The 18,049-nt window shown below is 36.4% G+C and overlaps 1 protein-coding gene across 1 annotated transcript in view; it reads right to left on the bottom strand.

Moving 5' to 3' along the window:
• The window catches only part of LOC116262577 (E3 ubiquitin-protein ligase BRE1-like 2), a 29,514-nt gene extending 14,052 nt beyond the window's left edge, over positions 1-15,462 (bottom strand). The window contains exons 1-12 of the mRNA XM_031642056.1: positions 15,111-15,462; positions 10,432-10,593; positions 10,230-10,317; positions 9,866-10,111; positions 9,545-9,712; positions 9,240-9,430; positions 9,048-9,131; positions 8,828-8,947; positions 8,546-8,732; positions 8,310-8,470; positions 7,140-7,211; positions 6,870-6,946 (exon numbers count right to left, since the gene is read on the bottom strand). Of these exons, the coding sequence (XP_031497916.1) occupies positions 6,870-6,946; positions 7,140-7,211; positions 8,310-8,470; positions 8,546-8,732; positions 8,828-8,947; positions 9,048-9,131; positions 9,240-9,430; positions 9,545-9,712; positions 9,866-10,111; positions 10,230-10,317; positions 10,432-10,593; positions 15,111-15,248 (1,694 nt within the window). The 5' untranslated portion in view covers positions 15,249-15,462. The remainder of the gene's footprint in view (positions 1-6,869; positions 6,947-7,139; positions 7,212-8,309; positions 8,471-8,545; positions 8,733-8,827; positions 8,948-9,047; positions 9,132-9,239; positions 9,431-9,544; positions 9,713-9,865; positions 10,112-10,229; positions 10,318-10,431; positions 10,594-15,110) is intronic.
• Between the last annotated feature and the right edge of the window lie 2,587 nt (positions 15,463-18,049).

Below are 18,049 nucleotides of genomic sequence, written 5' to 3'. Positions count from 1 at the left end.
AGACTGAGAAATCTTAATATCTCCATAACCCATACCATCTACCATCTACAAGTCTCACATGACGTGTTTGAGGTAATGATTGTAGCACGATAAACATAGAAGGTCTACTACAAAAGTGCATCGATGCTCATGAATCAATAATCCAAGTAGTACATGTATCATGTGGAGCAGTATCAACGGACATAGCATTGTCTATCATAACTGTAGAGGCCGACGGTTGAGTAGATCTGTGTGCTAAGAACTCCTCATACTCTGACTTGTTGATATTCACAGTCACAGTTTCAGGATTGGAAGAAGATAAAGACCCCTCTACTACTGATGAAGCTGCTTGGATAGATCCAATAGAAGACTGTAATGAATTTTTGCCCTGCTTGGATGCAACACCTCTTCCTAGGGGTATAGCGGAAGGACGACCATGTTTATCCCAACATCTGTCTTCCAAATGCCCTATTTTCCCACAAAAGGTGCACTGAAATCTCCCACGACCTCCTCCTGACCCTCGGCCTATGCCCCTTCCCCCAAAGAAATTACGTCCACGGCCTCCTGAAGCTACCAAAGCAGAGGGAGTAGCATCGGTGGAAGGCAAAGAAAGAGTCACAGCAAGACGGCTGAGTCTGTTATAAGCCTCAGCTGGGTTAGGAATTTCTGCTCCAATCAACATCTGTGCCTTTGCTACTGCATGCTCGGGAGAGAGACCTTGTAAAAACTTTGTTACCATAAACTGTTCACCATGAGTCTTGTGGCATGTGGGACATGGAGGACGCAAAGCTTTAAGTCTTTCATAGATTGACTTGATGGAAGCAAAGTACTGAGCAAGACTTTGGTCACCCTGTCGCAAATTAAGTAATTCTTCCTCCACCTGCAAAATCTTGCTAACATTCTTTTCATTTGAGTACGTTTGCTTCAAAAAATCCCACATTTGTTTGGCAGAAGTATAATATGCAATAATAGAGGTAATTTGTCGTGGCACACTATTCATGATCCATGACATGACAATATTATTATCTTCCTTCCATGAACTATGTCTTCCACTATTCATCACAGGCTCAACTTCTTCTATAACATGTTCCTTCCGATGTCCAATCACAGACATCATAAATACACAGGACCAAATCTCATAGCTAGATCCATCTAACTTTACAGTAGAGCCAGAAGAAAAGAGATTGTCTGTGTTCTTATGCTCATACTGCATCTCTGTCTTGCCTTCAGCGGCCATAGTGCACGACTTGACAATGTGATCTTAATATGGTTGCATTATGATACAATCAAGAGTATAGCGTGCGGCAATCAACTTGAGAAAACTTAGGCAGCAGATATATATATATATATATATATATATATATATATATATATATATATATATATATATATTTCGCACCAAAAGCAATACTTAAACAAATTTCTATGAACTTGCTACTCAGTAAATCAGTCCACCAATCGCAGCAATCAATAAATGAAAAAGAATATATGAACTTGTTGTTCGAAACAGTCCACCAGGCTTCTACGTATCCACGTATGCATATAAAAAAATTTTGCTGATCAAATCAGTCCACCAGATTATAACACAAGTCATTCAATCTGAAAAAAAATATACCCGACGTGCAGCTACTCCACTTGCAGCCACTTTTGACAGTCAGCAAAAAAAATATGTTAAGAATATCGTCCACGTGCAGTTAATCTTCCACGAGCACAGATCTGAACAAGAATCCACATGCAACTACTTTTCCACGAGCCTAGATCTGAATAATAATGGAGTCCATGTGCTGTTATTCATCCACGAAGCTATATCTGACTTACAACAACTTTCCACTGCAACTCCCACGCAGTTGCTTACGCTCCACTACATCCACGTTGGGGACCTAATCACACATACCTCTCACATGTGATTAGGTTCCCCTTCCACGCTGCTTCACTATCTTTCGATCAGCAGAGAGAAGAGAGAAAGGAATGATAGAGGAAAAGAAGTGGGAAGAGATGGGAGAGGAAGAGGAGAAGGGGTCGCCGAAAAATCACGACAGCCGACGGAGGAGAAGAGTGGAGATCGCCGGCTCTGTACCATGTTACAGCCGGCAGCCTTAGAGAGAGAATCGTTAATTCATTTACTAACCCTAATCTCCATTATAAAGAGATTAGGGTTGAAGAGAGGTTTACAAAGTACATCAACCGAAAATAGAGGAATGTTTAAAAAGACCTCCTAACTATTAAATATTGCAAAGAACCACCTAGAAACATAAACTCTTCTAATTCAACAACATCTACATCAACAAATACTCTTGGATACTTGATTTTGGAGTCTCATTTCATACAACCATTTTACCGAATGCACTAAAGAAGAGTATGCCCCTTTATTAAAACCGTTGATGGAACTCCTCTTGAAATCAAATGTATTGAAAAACTTGATCAAAATTTTAATTCAAAAGTTTTCAAAATACCAAAAGTTAAATTTATTCTCAAACTTAACTTGAACCTTTTGTCAGTTTCTCAAATAATCGTTCATGGATGTGATACTATCTTCTCACAAAATAAATTTTTCATGCAGAACCATCTTTTCAAGAAAACTGTTGGGGAAGGTTCTAGAAAAAAAAGATCTATATTGTGTTGATAATTTGGACCTCTCCAACCTTACTTGCAATATTGTCAAGAAAAGTGACATTCAAATTTGGCATCAAAGACTTGGACATTCAAGTTAAAATGTCTTGTATCCTATTTTTGGAGGAAAAATGTAAAGAAATGATTTCATGTGATGATTGTATCAAAGCCAAAATTAAGACTTTACCTTTTGGCAATAGTAACTGTGTTGCAAAAGCACACTTTAAATTTAAATTAGTGCATGTGGATGTATGGGACCGGCTCATATTATGTCTAAAGGAGGTTTACTATATTATGTTTGTTACATAAGAAATGATACAGGTACGGACCATTTTCAAAAAACTTGGGTGTGGAGGTACAGCCGAACAAATTACAAACACACACGCACGCATGCACACACACACACACACACACACACACACAAACACACACACACACACACACATATATATATATATATATATATATATATATATATATATAAATATATGGAATCCAAACTAATAGAATAACATATTCATAAATCATGATCCAAAATGAATTTATAGAAACTACACATAAGTGCATAGATGCAGCTCCAACGATGTTGACTGAAAAACGCACAAATCAGGTTATCTCCAGCGGACCAGGAAAACGCACAAATCAAGCGACAATGGCTTATTTTCAGTGTGTGAACCGCAAACAGAACAGTTCAAATTGAAGGAAGGGAAAGTGGCAGAAAATAAAGAAGTCGACAGTCGACGGAGGATGAAAATACTTGTGTTGGTTAATGGACAAAGGGTGAGGCTCTTAGAGATGGAAGAAGCTTAAACGTTGGACAGAGAAAAAAACGTCCAAATCAGGCGATGGAAAAGCAAATGACGTCAGAATACCACAACAAGGGCATCACAGTTCGCTAGAGAAGTTGTTGTTCACCAGAATACTCGATCACATGCTGGAAATGATGGATGGAGGTTGTCGAAGTTGCCCTTACTGTCCGCATGAGCAGTGAGCACCGCTTAGATGCAGCATTTTCTTTAAAGTAAAAAAAAAAAAAAAACATAAACTCTAACATGTGGACAATTTTGGACTCAGTCAACTTTGACCGAGTTCGAAACTTGATGGATACATAATCGGGTACGTTGGCCATACCTAGTACAGTTAACCCCATACCTAGGACGTACCAGTACGGGTATTGCTCCATGTTACATAGATATTATGTTGTTTTTGTGGATAATTATTCTCGATATGCTTGGGTTTATTTTTTATGAATTTCAAAAACTTTTACAATATGATTAAAACAGAATTTGATGCCAATCTAAAAATTTTTAGAAGTGATTCTAGGGAAGAATTCATTTCCAATGAATTTGAAGAATTTCTAAAGGAAAAAAAAAATTATACATCAAAAGTCTTGTCCCAAAACCCTCCAGAAAAATATAGTTGCCGAAAGAAAACATAGACATATTTTTGAAACACCAAGAGCTCTTATATCAAAAAACATTCCTAAAAATTTTTGGGTGGAAGCCATTTTGACATTCCTTTATTTGATTAATAGAATGCCTTCTAAGATTTTAGAAAACATTTCACCTTTCCAAAAAACTTTTGATGTACAACCAATTTACAAGTGACTTAAAGTCTTTGGTTACAAATATTACATTCTAAATGACAAAAATGACAAAAGGCTATTAGATGTGTCTTTATTGGTTATTCAGAAACTCAAAAAGGTTATAGATGCTATAACATTGAAAAGATAAAATATGTGTTTCAAGAAATGTGATATTTTAGAAGAAGAAAATGACTTTAATGCAAATGAACCCAAGCATGAAGATGACTATTATTTCTTATGGATAAAAGATGATGATGATGATGTTTTGCATTCTTCATGTGATGATACTTTGAATGAGATTGATAAAACTCCTTTTGATAATAGACCTTCAAGATAAGTTATAATTTATAGGAGGACTCAAAAAAACACCCAAGAGTTTCAACCTATTCTTAGGAGATCTCAAAGAAGTCATAATCCACCTCAAAAGTTTGTCTCCTACGAGTCTGTTTCCCTAAAACATACGGCTTGTTTGTTAGCTATTCACTCCTTTGATGAACCCTCATCCTATTTTGAAGTCATTGGATTGAGGCTATGAACAATGAATTTAAATCCCTTGAAAACAATAAAACTTGGGACATTGTTTATCTTCCTATAGAAAAAAAGACAATAGGATGTAGATGGGTATATAAAGTTAAGACTAAAAGTGATGGGTCACTTAAAAGGTATAAAGCTCGATTAGTTGGCAAGGGGTATGCCCAAGAATATGACATAACTATGAGGAGACCTTTGCTCCTGTTGCTAGAATGACATCTGTCAGAACTCTAATGGCGGTTGCTGCCATCAAGCAATGGTCCATATATCAAATGGATGTCAAGAATGCTTTTTTAAATTACCACTCACATGGACTCACCCTCTGGGCTTGATTTACCTGAAGATAAAGTTCTTCATCTTAGAAAGACATTATATGGTTTGAAACAAACTCCAAAAGCTTGGTTTGATAGGTTTAGTGATGTTATGTTCAAATAAGGTTTTGAATCATGCTATTCTGATACTGCTATATTTGCAGAAATACTGCTATAGGTATAATTGTGTTGCTTTTATATGTAGATGATATGATTATCACAGGTAATGATGCCAAAAGAATTATGCAGGTAAAGGATTTCCTAACAATGAATTTGAAATTACTGATTTGGGTAATTTAACTTATTTCCTTGGTATTGAAGTAGCCTATAGTAGAAGAGGATACTTACTCTCACAAATGAAGTCTGTCAATAATATCATAAGCAAATTTGGAATCACTGATGACAAGGTGGTTGACAACTTTGAAGCTTTAGGCATAAAGAATGAAGATTGATGATGGAGAAATTGTAGAACATCTCACACTCTTTCGTCAATTGGTTGGAGCTCTCACATATCTATCCATCATAAGGCCAGACGTATCTCATGTTGTACATGTCATAAGTCAATTTCAATAAAGGACTAATTTTGTACAAATGGGAGCTGCGTTGAGGATTGTTCGATATGCCAAACACACTATAACTATCATCCTCATCAAATTTGAATATGATTGCCTATACTGATGCTGATTGGGGTAGAGATCCTAATAATAGGCATTCCACTACCAATTTTTGTGTTTTTCTAAGTGATTTTCTCATCTCTTAGAGGTGCAAAAAGCAAAATAAAATCTCTCTATCTTCAACCGAAGCATAGTATCGTGCTATGGCTACCACCGCCACAGAGATTGTATGGTTAAAGAGCTTATTGAAGGACAATGGAATTGACTTGACTGAAGCCACTAAGCTCTACTGTGACAACAAAAGTGACATCTACATTGCTAGCAATCATACTTTATGTGAAAGAACAAACCATGTTGAAATGGATTGTCATTATGTGTGAGAACAATATCTTAGACGAACAATTAGCATGTCTTTCGTTCCTTCATAATATCAACTTGGAGATTTCTTCACTAAGGCACTTGTTTCAACAAAATTTCAATTTCTTCTTGGCAAACTTTTGATGATCACATTGTAAGTTTGAGAGGGGATGCTAGAATTTAAGGATTAGCTCTAATGTAAGTATGCATACATGTTTTTATATGTATTGTCATATATCTTAAACTCCCAATAGTTTGATGTATGGTTTGTATATATGAATACAAGTATGTATGCATAGGCCTTTATGTGTTCCTTTTATTTTTATGTATAACTTTTTTATATTTCTTTTTCTTATCAAGGAAACTAGCTGTTGGCTGCTCCCAACGGCTAGAAATCTAGACGTTGGAGCTGCCCAACAGCTAGCTCCTTTTCTCTTTCTTCTTTACTTTCTTCTATAAATAAGGGACTTGGGTCCCTTGATTTGTATGGGCTTTAAGGCCTGGTTTTGTTCTTTATTTGAGATTAATTAGAAGTGTTACACTTCCAGTTTGACGTTTCTCCTTGCGTGATTTCTTGGAGTGGCTGGTATCTTCAAGAGTGTGACTCTTGAAGTGTTTGTATTCTCAAATTGAGGCCTGGTTTACATAAGCTTGATCAGGAAAACATATATTCACAGGGAAAATCTTATAATGTCACTTCTGAAAACTTGAAGATCCCTGTAAGTCTACCTGTACACGAAGGTCAACCCACAACATGATTCTAACATCACATAAGAAGGTATAAATTATCAAAGCAGAAATAAGCTGCATCCTGCATCAACATGTATAGATTCAGAACAAAAATAATAACCAGAGAAAAAAAATAGCAATATTCAGCAGTACCTTTTTTCAAAGCATTCTTGACCATACATGTCCAGAAAGATTTGTAATTCTTGTTTTTCCTTCTCTAACCTCTCGATCTACAGAACATTTTATCAGTTGGAAATGATGAAAAATAGCCATCATCCAAAAACAAAAATGACAATCAGCAGCGGTAGAAAAAGGAAAAGTTCAACCACAACATGGACTACACATAATTAGATGTGATCAACCATTCAAAGCTCATATACTAGAACAAGAGAACAATAAATGATCAAAGGCCATCAGAATTACCAACGTCTTGAGGGACTTGATCTTTATCACATTTGCTGCACATTTGTCGGACAATGTCTTGCATTCACCCGTCTGCATGATGCAAATAATGCTAAGAAGAATGAGAAATATGTATCAAACTGGAGCAACATCTATCAAAAAAGCCTACTAAATATATGCAAGTCGGTCAAGCATTTTCAAGCTGCTATTGGACACCACACAACAGACAGGCTTTTCACTTTTGAATTAGAAAATGTAGAAGCAAAATGCGAAGAAAAGAGTTTTTTTTCTTCTCAACCAAAATTTAAAAGAAAAAGTTCAACTGCAGAAAAACTAAAAGTCAAAATTTTATGGTAAGCACAAGTTGCATACAAGGAAAAGGCCATATGTCCATGCATCTTCCGAGTTCAGACACAAATGTACAGATAAGCATGTGGTTAAGCATATCAAGGATTCCCAATTAAAGAGTAATTCCTAAATGTGTTTTGAAAAGTTGACATTCATTGACACTAATTCCTTTACAATAAGAAGCCTTAACAATAAATATTGTTAAAATTGAAGAGGCACTAACCAATGATCAATTGAAGAGGCACTAACCAATGATAAAATGCAATTGTCTGTCTCTGTCAACAGAAGGGCTCCTTCCATGCACATCTTATTGTGCAATTTTGACACAAATACACATTAAATGAAGCATATATGCAACGTAGTTGTAGCTTATCCTATACGAGCAACTTGGAAGTTTGCTTAGAAAACCAAAGAATCACTAGCTATGCTCTAGAGGAATATGTAATAAGCAAAAGAAATGTTAACATTAGATTCCTTTATTGCCCCTGCATATAAGTGGATGGCATCCAAAAACAGTATGACAAAACATTAGAAAAGCAATGTTCCTTCAAAGTTACAGCTTACAAGAAAGTTAAGACTTCAAAGGCAAGTACTAATCAATCTGATATTATCCTCATTGCACCTCTTCTGGTAAGAGACCCAAATTTTCGTTTGAGTTGCATTACATTTGAATAAATTGAACGTCTTAAAGCCTACCTTAGGTATCCAAACCCAATAGCAACAAAATCTATTCAGTCAATTGTTTCTTTGATGGCACTTTAGGGAAATATGCATAGATAGAGCAATGGCAAGCAAACAGTTCAATAAACTTCACAAATACAACAGAAATATTATGGTACATACTCTTTCATCAATTTTTTCTCTAAGAGAACGAACTTCTTCACGTAAAGAGAGGGCTTCACATGCTATGTCCTTAAAACGATTCAGCTGCACTTCCATTATCCCTAACTCTTTAGCCAAGGCTTCAGCCATGACACTGAACTCTGATTTTATATCCTTCCTTCCTGTGATAGCAGATAAATGAAAGTACAATAATAACTAGCTTAATAACTTATCTGTGAAACACGTTTGACCCTTACCTGAATCCTCGCCAGCTTCTTCTAATTTCAATTCAAGATCATTTTTATCAGTCATACACCTCTGCAGCTGAATCTCTAGCTCCTGTATCCTGGACTCAGCATTGCTGAGAGCTTCTCGTGAAGCATCAGCTGTTTCTGCCTTGGCATTCAGCTCCTTCTCCTTCCAACTTAGATTATTCCTTTCAGCCTGAAGTTAAAAAGCCTCATTAATTAATGGAATATAGACCACGAGGAAGATTCAAAAAACATGGAGCTGGAATGAAAAAATAAAACAAAGTCCACCTGCAAGGAATCAATTAATCCTCTATACTTCTCCAATTCAGACTTCAAATGCTGAACCCGCTCATTTAATGTAGTATAAGGTCGGGAAGACATGACATATTTCTCATCTTTCATTTCATTCTAACAACAAAAAGTTAAATGACGCATGAGCCACTAGTAATAATTGAGCTCCAAAAACAGACCCAAACCTAAATGAAAGAAAAAACCACAAAGATCAAACCTGAAGAGTTTTTAATTGTTTTGACAGGATTGCATTTTCTTCACATATCTCTTGAAGCTCTGAAAGGCGTCTTGCTGCTAAAATCTGTGCAGAATCACATCAAAAAAGTTCACCTGTGCACTTGGTGTCCAAAAGCAAATTGCAGATGCATGCCTTAGAAGCACAAAAAGTCAATTCATAAGACATTAGTACCTTAGCCTCATCAAGTGAATCTTTTAACTCACGCATTCCCCTTGTCCTGTCAGTAGGCTTTTCAAAGGAATGAACCCCATTTATTGGGCTCAAAATGGGAATGTGTGTTCCACATGCCACATTCTGTACCTTCAAATTCACTAACTTCCGCCTACTTTCTTCAAGTTCTGCCATGCTTTCTTCCAGTTCATCTTATACCATAAAATAGTTTAAAAATGACAAGAAAACATATATTTAGCATCCATGAGAAATTCATAATGAAGTGTGTGCTTTAGATATTTCTTCACAGTGACATCAAAGATTACCTGCCAAATGTTTAATTTCAGACTGATCTGCTGCATGACTTTCAAGATAAGTCTTTATTTCTTCTTGAAAACCTTTATGCTTCATATTAAGGTTATCAATAACTTCCTGTAGATTCTTTATCTCTAGTGTCAGTGCACTTTCAATCTTCTGCAGCTCAATGACAGCATCTGCAAGTCAGAGGAGAAGGAGGTGGTGGGAACTTCAAACATGAACAACAACAAAATATTCATGAATCACTCGCACTTTAGGTAACAAAAAGGAGACTAATAGCTTAGCAGCAGACAAGACTTAAAGAATGCCAAAGTGTAGCAATTTCCTGCCTTCAGCAGAAAGGCCTCCATGCAACTTTGATGCTAGTCTTTCTGTTTTCACCCGCTGGATATCAATAGTCTGTGTCAGGCCCTTCATCAAGCTCAAAGTTAATGCTCGCCTGGAGGCAAGAGCTTCTTCAATGCTGCTCATTTGAATATTGCTTGTTGTCCCATTCTCCATGTGTCTTTCTGCTCTATTTGCTTCTAGGAGTCTGAAGAGGAATGTCTCCTCCAAGGGGCATGACAGGGGTATACCTAGGAAAGGAACCAAAACATGTTACCTCCTAAGTAGGATAAATAGTTACTATTATAAAAAAAAAAAACTCTTCAAGCATGAAGTCAGCCTTCCTCTTTTTTCTTTTTCTTCCCAAACCTGTTGGACTGTCTAGCCGCTCCAATTTTTGAATACCATTTTCATAGTCTCCAGCTCGCAAGCCCAGCAGGATCAGGTCATCAACCAACTAAAGCAAGACAAGAAACAAACCACAGATAAGCAAGGAAAACTTGATCCCTGAAAAGGAAAAAAAAAAAAAATTGAAACATCAAAAGAAGATTGGGACTATTCATTGACCAACCAGATTCCAATTTTTATTGACACCGATCAATGCCTCATCATATGCAATTTGTTTGGCTTTCAGCTCATTAAGCTTTGCCTCCAAAACATGCACCTCATTTTTTTGTGCTTCTAACTGCTGGACAAGCCTTTGATTCTGATATTGAAGTACGATTGCATCAGCCTGTACGTCCAAACATGCATCTTGTGATCAACAGACAAAATCAAGCCTAATCGGTCCATGGTGCCAAAAACAAGCAATTGAAGGTCTAAGTTACATGAATATTATGTGTCAGTGAATGGCTGGTCAATGGATGGGGAAAAACACAGAAACAGAACTATAACAAAATACAAGCAAAAGGATTAGACAAGTACACATAAGCAAAACAGTAATAGAGGATTCGTGTACTTTACAGTTGGCACAAAATTGCTAATTTTTTATTAGCAACTTATGGCCCAAACCTACATACTACGTCACATGGATACATGGGATTGCTGCATGTAACCCCCTCCGGTACGCTAATATGCTAAAACGGGTATGGTGAGGCAAATGGGTACAGTTTGGATCGGGTCTGGGTCAGACCCGATCTAAACTGTAAAAAAAAAAAGGACTCTTAGAAAGCTCGTTGAGTTCTTCGACCCGGTCGATCTTTCGCTCTTCCCTCTTCAGCCTTCCTCCTCCCTACAATGACCCGCAGCAACGATATCCAGCGATGCACAGCCACATCTAGTGAGCATGTCACATAGGTACGGGGAAGTGGGTACGGGTACGGCGTTTTCGCCAATCTTGGTACAGCATTAGTTATTTATTTTAAATTAATTATATATATGAAATCAACAAAAAAAGTAACATAAATATAAGAAACAGATGCCATTTTTGCCGTAAACCACTTGTATGAAGATAAGGAAGAAGGAAGAGACGTCAGGCCATTTAATCATGAAGGTATGGAAGAAGGAGGAAGAACTGTACCATTGCTGAACCGCCGTAACGATACTGCCATACTGGTATGGGTACACGTGGGCTTTGCAGACGTACCAGTGTCACACAGATGGCAGCAGCTGGCAGCGGCCAAGTAAGTGTTTTCTTTTTTTTTTTCTCTTGGCTATTACAATTTTAGGGTTTCATTTCCTTGATCTGTTGAAGATTGAACTGTAAATCTGTAATACTTTTGGTGTTTTGATCTTTTGCTTGAGTGCTTATCTATTGGTTGCCACTTTTGTTTGGTTTAATTTCATTATGGTCAGTTTGACCTATCGGCAGCCAGTTTTTTTTTAAATTTCTTTCAATTTTTCAAGTTGACGTTGCAATATTAGAAGGAAGTCAAGCAAGATATGATTTGGAAGGAAAAAATCTTTTTTAATTGCTTGATTGATGGGGCACTTCCGCCATATCTTTTCTCTTCATCGACATTTAGTTATGAGAATTGACAGACTGTGAGTCAGTGACCAGTTTAGTGGAACAGCTGATGCTGCCGATTAGTGACTGAAGCATAGGTGCAAGCCTAATTGTGTTTTTGATGTTTAGCAATTGTTAATATTAATCTTGCGATTCTGAACTTAATTTAACAGTTCTTTGAGGAGTGAGCAGTTTTCTGTAACAGCTCACTTTCATTCTTTTTATTCTTGAACTTTCTGTTTATTTTTTTTTTTTCTTTTGCACCTTTTTATTATTTTTAATGTAGTATATTGCACAAAGGAAAAGGAATCTCTCAAACTACTGCAAGTTCAAGTTGCAGATCAGCTACATCTACTACACACAAAGACCAACCATTATGGTCACATGTAGAAAAGAAAGGGGAGGTGGTGGAAATGCTATCTTTGTGTTCCTTTTTTTTTTTTTTTTTTGTGTGTGAAAGAGTTCAATGGATCATATACAAGAATGAAAGCGCATTGTTAAAAATCAAAGGGCAGGGAATTCAAGTATGTAAAGATATCACGAGTACAAGTTTGGATCAATTGAAGAAAAAATAAGAACTCTATGAGAAGAAGAAAAGCATGGCATCATCTGGTCTTATTGACATTCCTCCAATTTTATGTCATGGTGTTAAGGATGATTGAAAAAAGAAAGGCTGATACGACTCAGAAATCAATTAAGGAGTCATTTGGTTTACAAGGGCAGCTAGAATTGGCTCTAGAAGTGGTGAAATTTTTCTATCCAAACCGCATACCATTTAATGTAGCTAGGAATCCCTATTGGAGGGATTAGTTACATCTCTTGCAAATTATAACTTGTTTGGGCATGTTCCCCCTAGTCTTGAAAGGCTTCACACTATACTAGTAGAACAACAAAAGACCGAACAAATTGTTAGAGTATCAAAAGTTTGCTTGGGAGCAACATGGAGTTCCTATTGTCTCAGATGGCTAGACAAATATACAAAGGCGCCCTCTTATTAATTTTATTGCAACTTCAGCAAACAGACCAATCTTCTTAACAGTCTTCTTAAAGTGATATATGTATCTCACGAATACAAAAGTGTTGAGCATTTGAAAGGATTGTTCATGGAATTAATGGAAGAACTGAGGAAAGATAAGGTTCAGATAATTATAGACAATGCATGCAGAGCAACTGGTCTTGGTGGAGAACAGGATTACGCTCATATCTTATGGATTCTTTGTATAGTCCATAGTCTAAATTTGGCTCTAAAGAGTATATATAATCCACCAAGTAAAGAGCAAGAAATCTTCATGCTTATGATTTATGCTCATGGATTGAAGACCTAGAAAGGGATGTGAGGAGCATTAGAAATTCCATAGTAAATCATCAATATACACTTTCATTTATAACAAGCATTCTGATCTCAAGTTGTTAAGAGTTGCAGAGACACATTTTGCATCTTTAATGGTTGTGGTCAAAAGGATGAAAAAGGTTAAAAGTGCACTGATCAGTATGGTGACTAATGATGAGTGGAATTTCTATCACGTTGATGATGATGACAAAGCTCAAGCAATCAAAAGATTGATTATTGATGACAAGTGATGGGACATCATCTCTTATTTTCTTGCTTTCACAAAGCCTATTTGGGAAATGTTGAGAATTCTAGATTGTGATATTTCAATACTGCATTGTGTTTATAAGATGTGGGAAACTATGATTAAAAAGATCCAAGGAGACATTTTTAAGCATGAGAAAAAGAATATTGCACTTGAAAATTCTGCTTGTTCTGATCATGTGCATAAAATATTGATTGCACGATGGGATAAAGGTAGCACTTTTCTCCAATGCATGGCACACTCATTGATTCCTAAATATTATGAGAAAAAATGGTTCTCATAAGGTGTTGGAAGAACCACACCACATAAAGATCCAGAATTATAAAAAAATATATTGATATGTCTTAGTAGGATTTTTAAAGATCCATATCAAAATCGGCAAGCTCACAATGAGTTTGTAAGGTTTTCTACAAGAATTGGAGAAGATCCATGTGCAATTGTAGATAAAGATGTTTATCTAACTATTTCTTGGTAGATTATGGACAGGCTTATCCTATTCTTCAATATCTTCCTTTCGGGTGGCTAGTTCAACCTTTTACATTTTCATGTGGTGAAAGAAATTGGAGTGCATATTCACATATCCACAACATAAAACGAAATAATCTCACAAACAAGCGTACAATAGATCGGATTTGTGTGCATTCTAACCTTCGGCTTCTTTCACGAAACAAAGAAGAATATAGGTAAATATGAAATAAGCATATGATTTATGGATTTGGATGCTTCTTTTTTTTCGGTAATAATTATAGACTTATAGTTTTTTTTTTGTCTTATAGGGAAGGAGAAAGTAAAAATTAGAATGTGAATGTTGAGGACTTTAACTTAGAAGGAAACAATGATCTTGAATCTGTTAATTTAGGATTCCTTGAACCTTCTATTCCATCATCATCTTCTAATGTGCTTGAGGAAGTGGAAGAAAAGCAGGAGGAGATGGGTATTGACTTGGAATAGCTAGAATGATAATAATCATAGTGTTCTTATGATAAACAAATGTCTTGTTTGTAGATTTTTTTCTTATGGGATTACATGTATCATGTATGAACTATTAATGTTTTGCTTTTTTCATTTTATCATTTTTGAGAATTGAGAAATTTGTTGTACACCCATACCCACGAATTTTAAAAATGTCATATCCGAACCCGTACCACCATACCCAAACCTGTACCGTACCCGCACCCATGTGACATAGCCAACTTATCATAGAAAGCACTATTTACAAGATAGAGAAAAGGAAAAAGAAAAATCATCGACGAAATTATGCTAATTCATTTCATTCTTATTCAGTTATCGTCCCACTAGCTCAGACTTCTTTACGAGACCAATTTCTCAGTTCATTCCAAGGACAAAAGTGAAAAGGATAGCAAATTCAACGAGGTATCAAACGTTTAATGGACCAATTGTTGAACGTACAATATAAATAAAGAACAAAACCACAAGAGAAAGGCAAGCTAATATCTAAATTATGACAATTTCTCTAAGTAAACAAAAGGGAGGAAACAGCTAAAAAGCAACCCTTATGCATATATATTGCAACTAGTCAACGACGAAAATGAACTTCACCAAATTCAAATTAAACAACATAAAAGTGAACCACAACATTGAAAACCCACATTCAAATGATTTCGACAAAATATAAAAATTCCAAGGGAATAAAACAAGCATCATCAATCAAAAATAACTACGAAAACTAGCGAATCCTAACAGACGTACGGCTTTATTCTCGGGGGAAGGCGGGGAAGGCTCCTTCTTGGCCATGTCAGACACCGAATTCAGTCCACGCCGCTTCTTCTCCGGCTCCTCTTCACCGTACCCCGTCATTTCCCCGCCTTTAGCGGAACCATTAAACATAAAATTTCGTTACCTCGGAACAGCGAAACCCTATTTAGGGGATCCTAGTACTTCGACTGATCAATATTGTATACAGAAGAGAACTCCAGATAACGGCACTGATCAGAAATGCCGACTGATCGCCACAGGAAAATTAGAAAAGGGAACATCAACCAACGGAGCACTCTCCTCCGACTAGCTTCGCTCCCTCCCTCAGCGTGCCACCCTTCCGAAGAGGCCCACCCCCTCCGACTCCCGCCTCGGATATATATACGCCCTCGGCAAGTGGTGGGTCGGGTAAGAGTCCGGTATAACCGGATCGGCGTCCAGCTTTTGGACCCGAACGGTCCTAATTTTGTTGAGTCGGATATAGACCCGGAACACAGGTTTCGAAAATTACATAAATGCGCTTATTAGTTTAAACGATTCTCTTGTCGACAAAAATAGGTCCTAAAAATTTTCCCCTAAATTCACGCAAAGGTCAAACATACAAGCGGCTCCAAACTACATCTTGTACGAGATGGGGAAAATAACTGAACATAGTGAGCCTTCACAAGTTGTTCCAGTAAAGTAGTTCCGGATGTTATGTTATAAGTACCATTTAATTGCAAGGATTTGTTTTTTCTATTATTTATATTTTGGTTTTCCCTTTACTTTTTCTAAAAGCCCAACATTTTTTGCGAAAAGAATAAAAAATAATAAAATAAATAAGAATTTAAAAAAGATCTGGTCCAGCCACATTGTGGCCAGATTTGTTGGGCTAAACACGACAAGGCCGTGCCCTACCAGGCCAGGCCGGCCTAAGACACCCATTAGCCATGCTCAGTCATTCCTTCGTCGTGCGTCAACCCTGCAAAAACTAGCATGGCTCATGCTGGCCCCGTCCAATCCAGCCCCACGTGGATCATGCACGATCGTTCTAGTGGCCGGGCCGTGCTTGGCTCGACCATAGTGGCCATTTTGTTCGTGTTGCCCCCACCACAAACGAGCAAGCCGTGTCAAATGGGTTAGAAATGGCCGAACAATTTTTTACATTACCAAATTACCAAAATGCACCTAATATTGCAATCGTACATTTTACGGTTATTATGGCAAATTTATTTATTTATTTATTTATTTATTTTAGCTGAAGCATCCACCACGATAAAACCCCTCACTTCTCTCGTTCGAGCATCAGGCCCTCTCTTCTCTCATTTTCACCCTCTTCGGCTCTCTCTCCTAACTCTTTGAGTCACTTTCTCTTCCCTATAGGGAGATCTCTCTTAAGTATCCTCCATCTCTTCTCATCCCTATTTTTATTTTGTTTTGTTTTATTCTAAGTTTTGTTTTCATGTTGATTGTTTAGTACATCTTTTTTTTTCACCATTATTAAACTAGATTAAAATTTATTTTCATTGTTAATTAGGTATCAAAGGGCCTAGGTATGTCCCTTTCTCTCTCATAAAACTAGTTTTTTATTTTATATTTTTTTGGTCTTTAGTTTTCAAAATTAGACATGTGTGCCCACATATCATGCTTACTTGAGCTTTGAGGACTGTTATCCCTTAACTCTCTCATAAATCTAGTTTTTTATTTTGTATTTTTTTGGTCTTTAGTTTTCTTAAGTTAGACATGTTTGCCTACATATCATGCTTACTTGAGCTTTGAGGACTGTTATCCCTTAACCATGGTATTAATCTTAGTTGAAGAGAAGAAACAATTAATCTTAAAACCTCAAATTGACTCACTTAGATTTAATTTCCTGACAAAATAGGCATTAAACGGATTAGGCATGCCACCCTATTTCTTTTTAATCTAGTTTTTATTTCATTTGTTTATTTAGTCTTTACTTATATTTAGTATATTTGTATATGCCATGCTTAGTTGAGATTTAAGGATGATTATCCCTTAACTATGGTGCTAATCTTGGTTTAAGAGATCAGACAATCATCTCTTAAAGTCTTCAAGTAACCCACTTAGATTTAGTCAAATAGAAACAAATCATATGTTAGACAATCAACATATAGAGCTAGTATGAAAATAGTTTCATGACTATGTTGAGACTTTTCCATGTTTGACTAGGGTTACTCTTATCTGTTTAATTTTCTAAATGTCATCTAAAATTTAGAGTCATAGGTGTCCCATCTAGTTTTTAGCATTGTTTGTTTTTGTGTTTTGATCTATACATGCTCACATAGATTTAGGAAAAATACAACTCCCTTCAATTTAGTTGTAGGAAAACAATGTTTGCTCTCTTTTGATTTTAACGTACGTATTAGGCCTCATTACAATAGAGTCAATAATTTGTACATGTTCACATTCGGAAAAACACCCTATACCTTACTTGCTCTTATCATCATATCACTGGGCTTAGCCTGTGAGTAGTAGAACTGAGGAAAGTTTGATGACTAAGTTTTATGTCTCTTTGGTTAATACTTCGACACTAGACATATATATAAGCAATGGGCCAAGGAGAAGGAAAAAGGCATATCTTAGAACCTAACGGAGGGATCTACGCCATGTAATATGAGCTCCACTCAAGGATATAAACATATATGGATTTGGAAGTGTTGTTGATCTTGAACCCCAATTTAATTTAGGAAGTCCAACCTTGTCTAAAAAAAAATTGCATAATGGCTTTCATAGGGAGTGTTGTCCGTATATAAATGTTTTGTATGTGTGTGTGTGTGTGTGTATATATATATATATGTATATATATATACTAATACTACTACTACTAATAATAATAATAATAATAATAATAATAATAATAAATAAGTATATGTATTTTACATTCAGATCATGCCTAGCAGAGGGATGATTGCAACCTGATGACCGCCATG

Source organism: Nymphaea colorata, chromosome 10, assembly GCF_008831285.2.
Source record: "Nymphaea colorata isolate Beijing-Zhang1983 chromosome 10, ASM883128v2, whole genome shotgun sequence".
Classification (NCBI taxonomy): domain Eukaryota; kingdom Viridiplantae; phylum Streptophyta; class Magnoliopsida; order Nymphaeales; family Nymphaeaceae; genus Nymphaea; species Nymphaea colorata.
The sequence above is the reverse complement of the archived record's forward strand: the minus strand, read 5'-3'. Positions and strand labels throughout refer to the sequence as shown.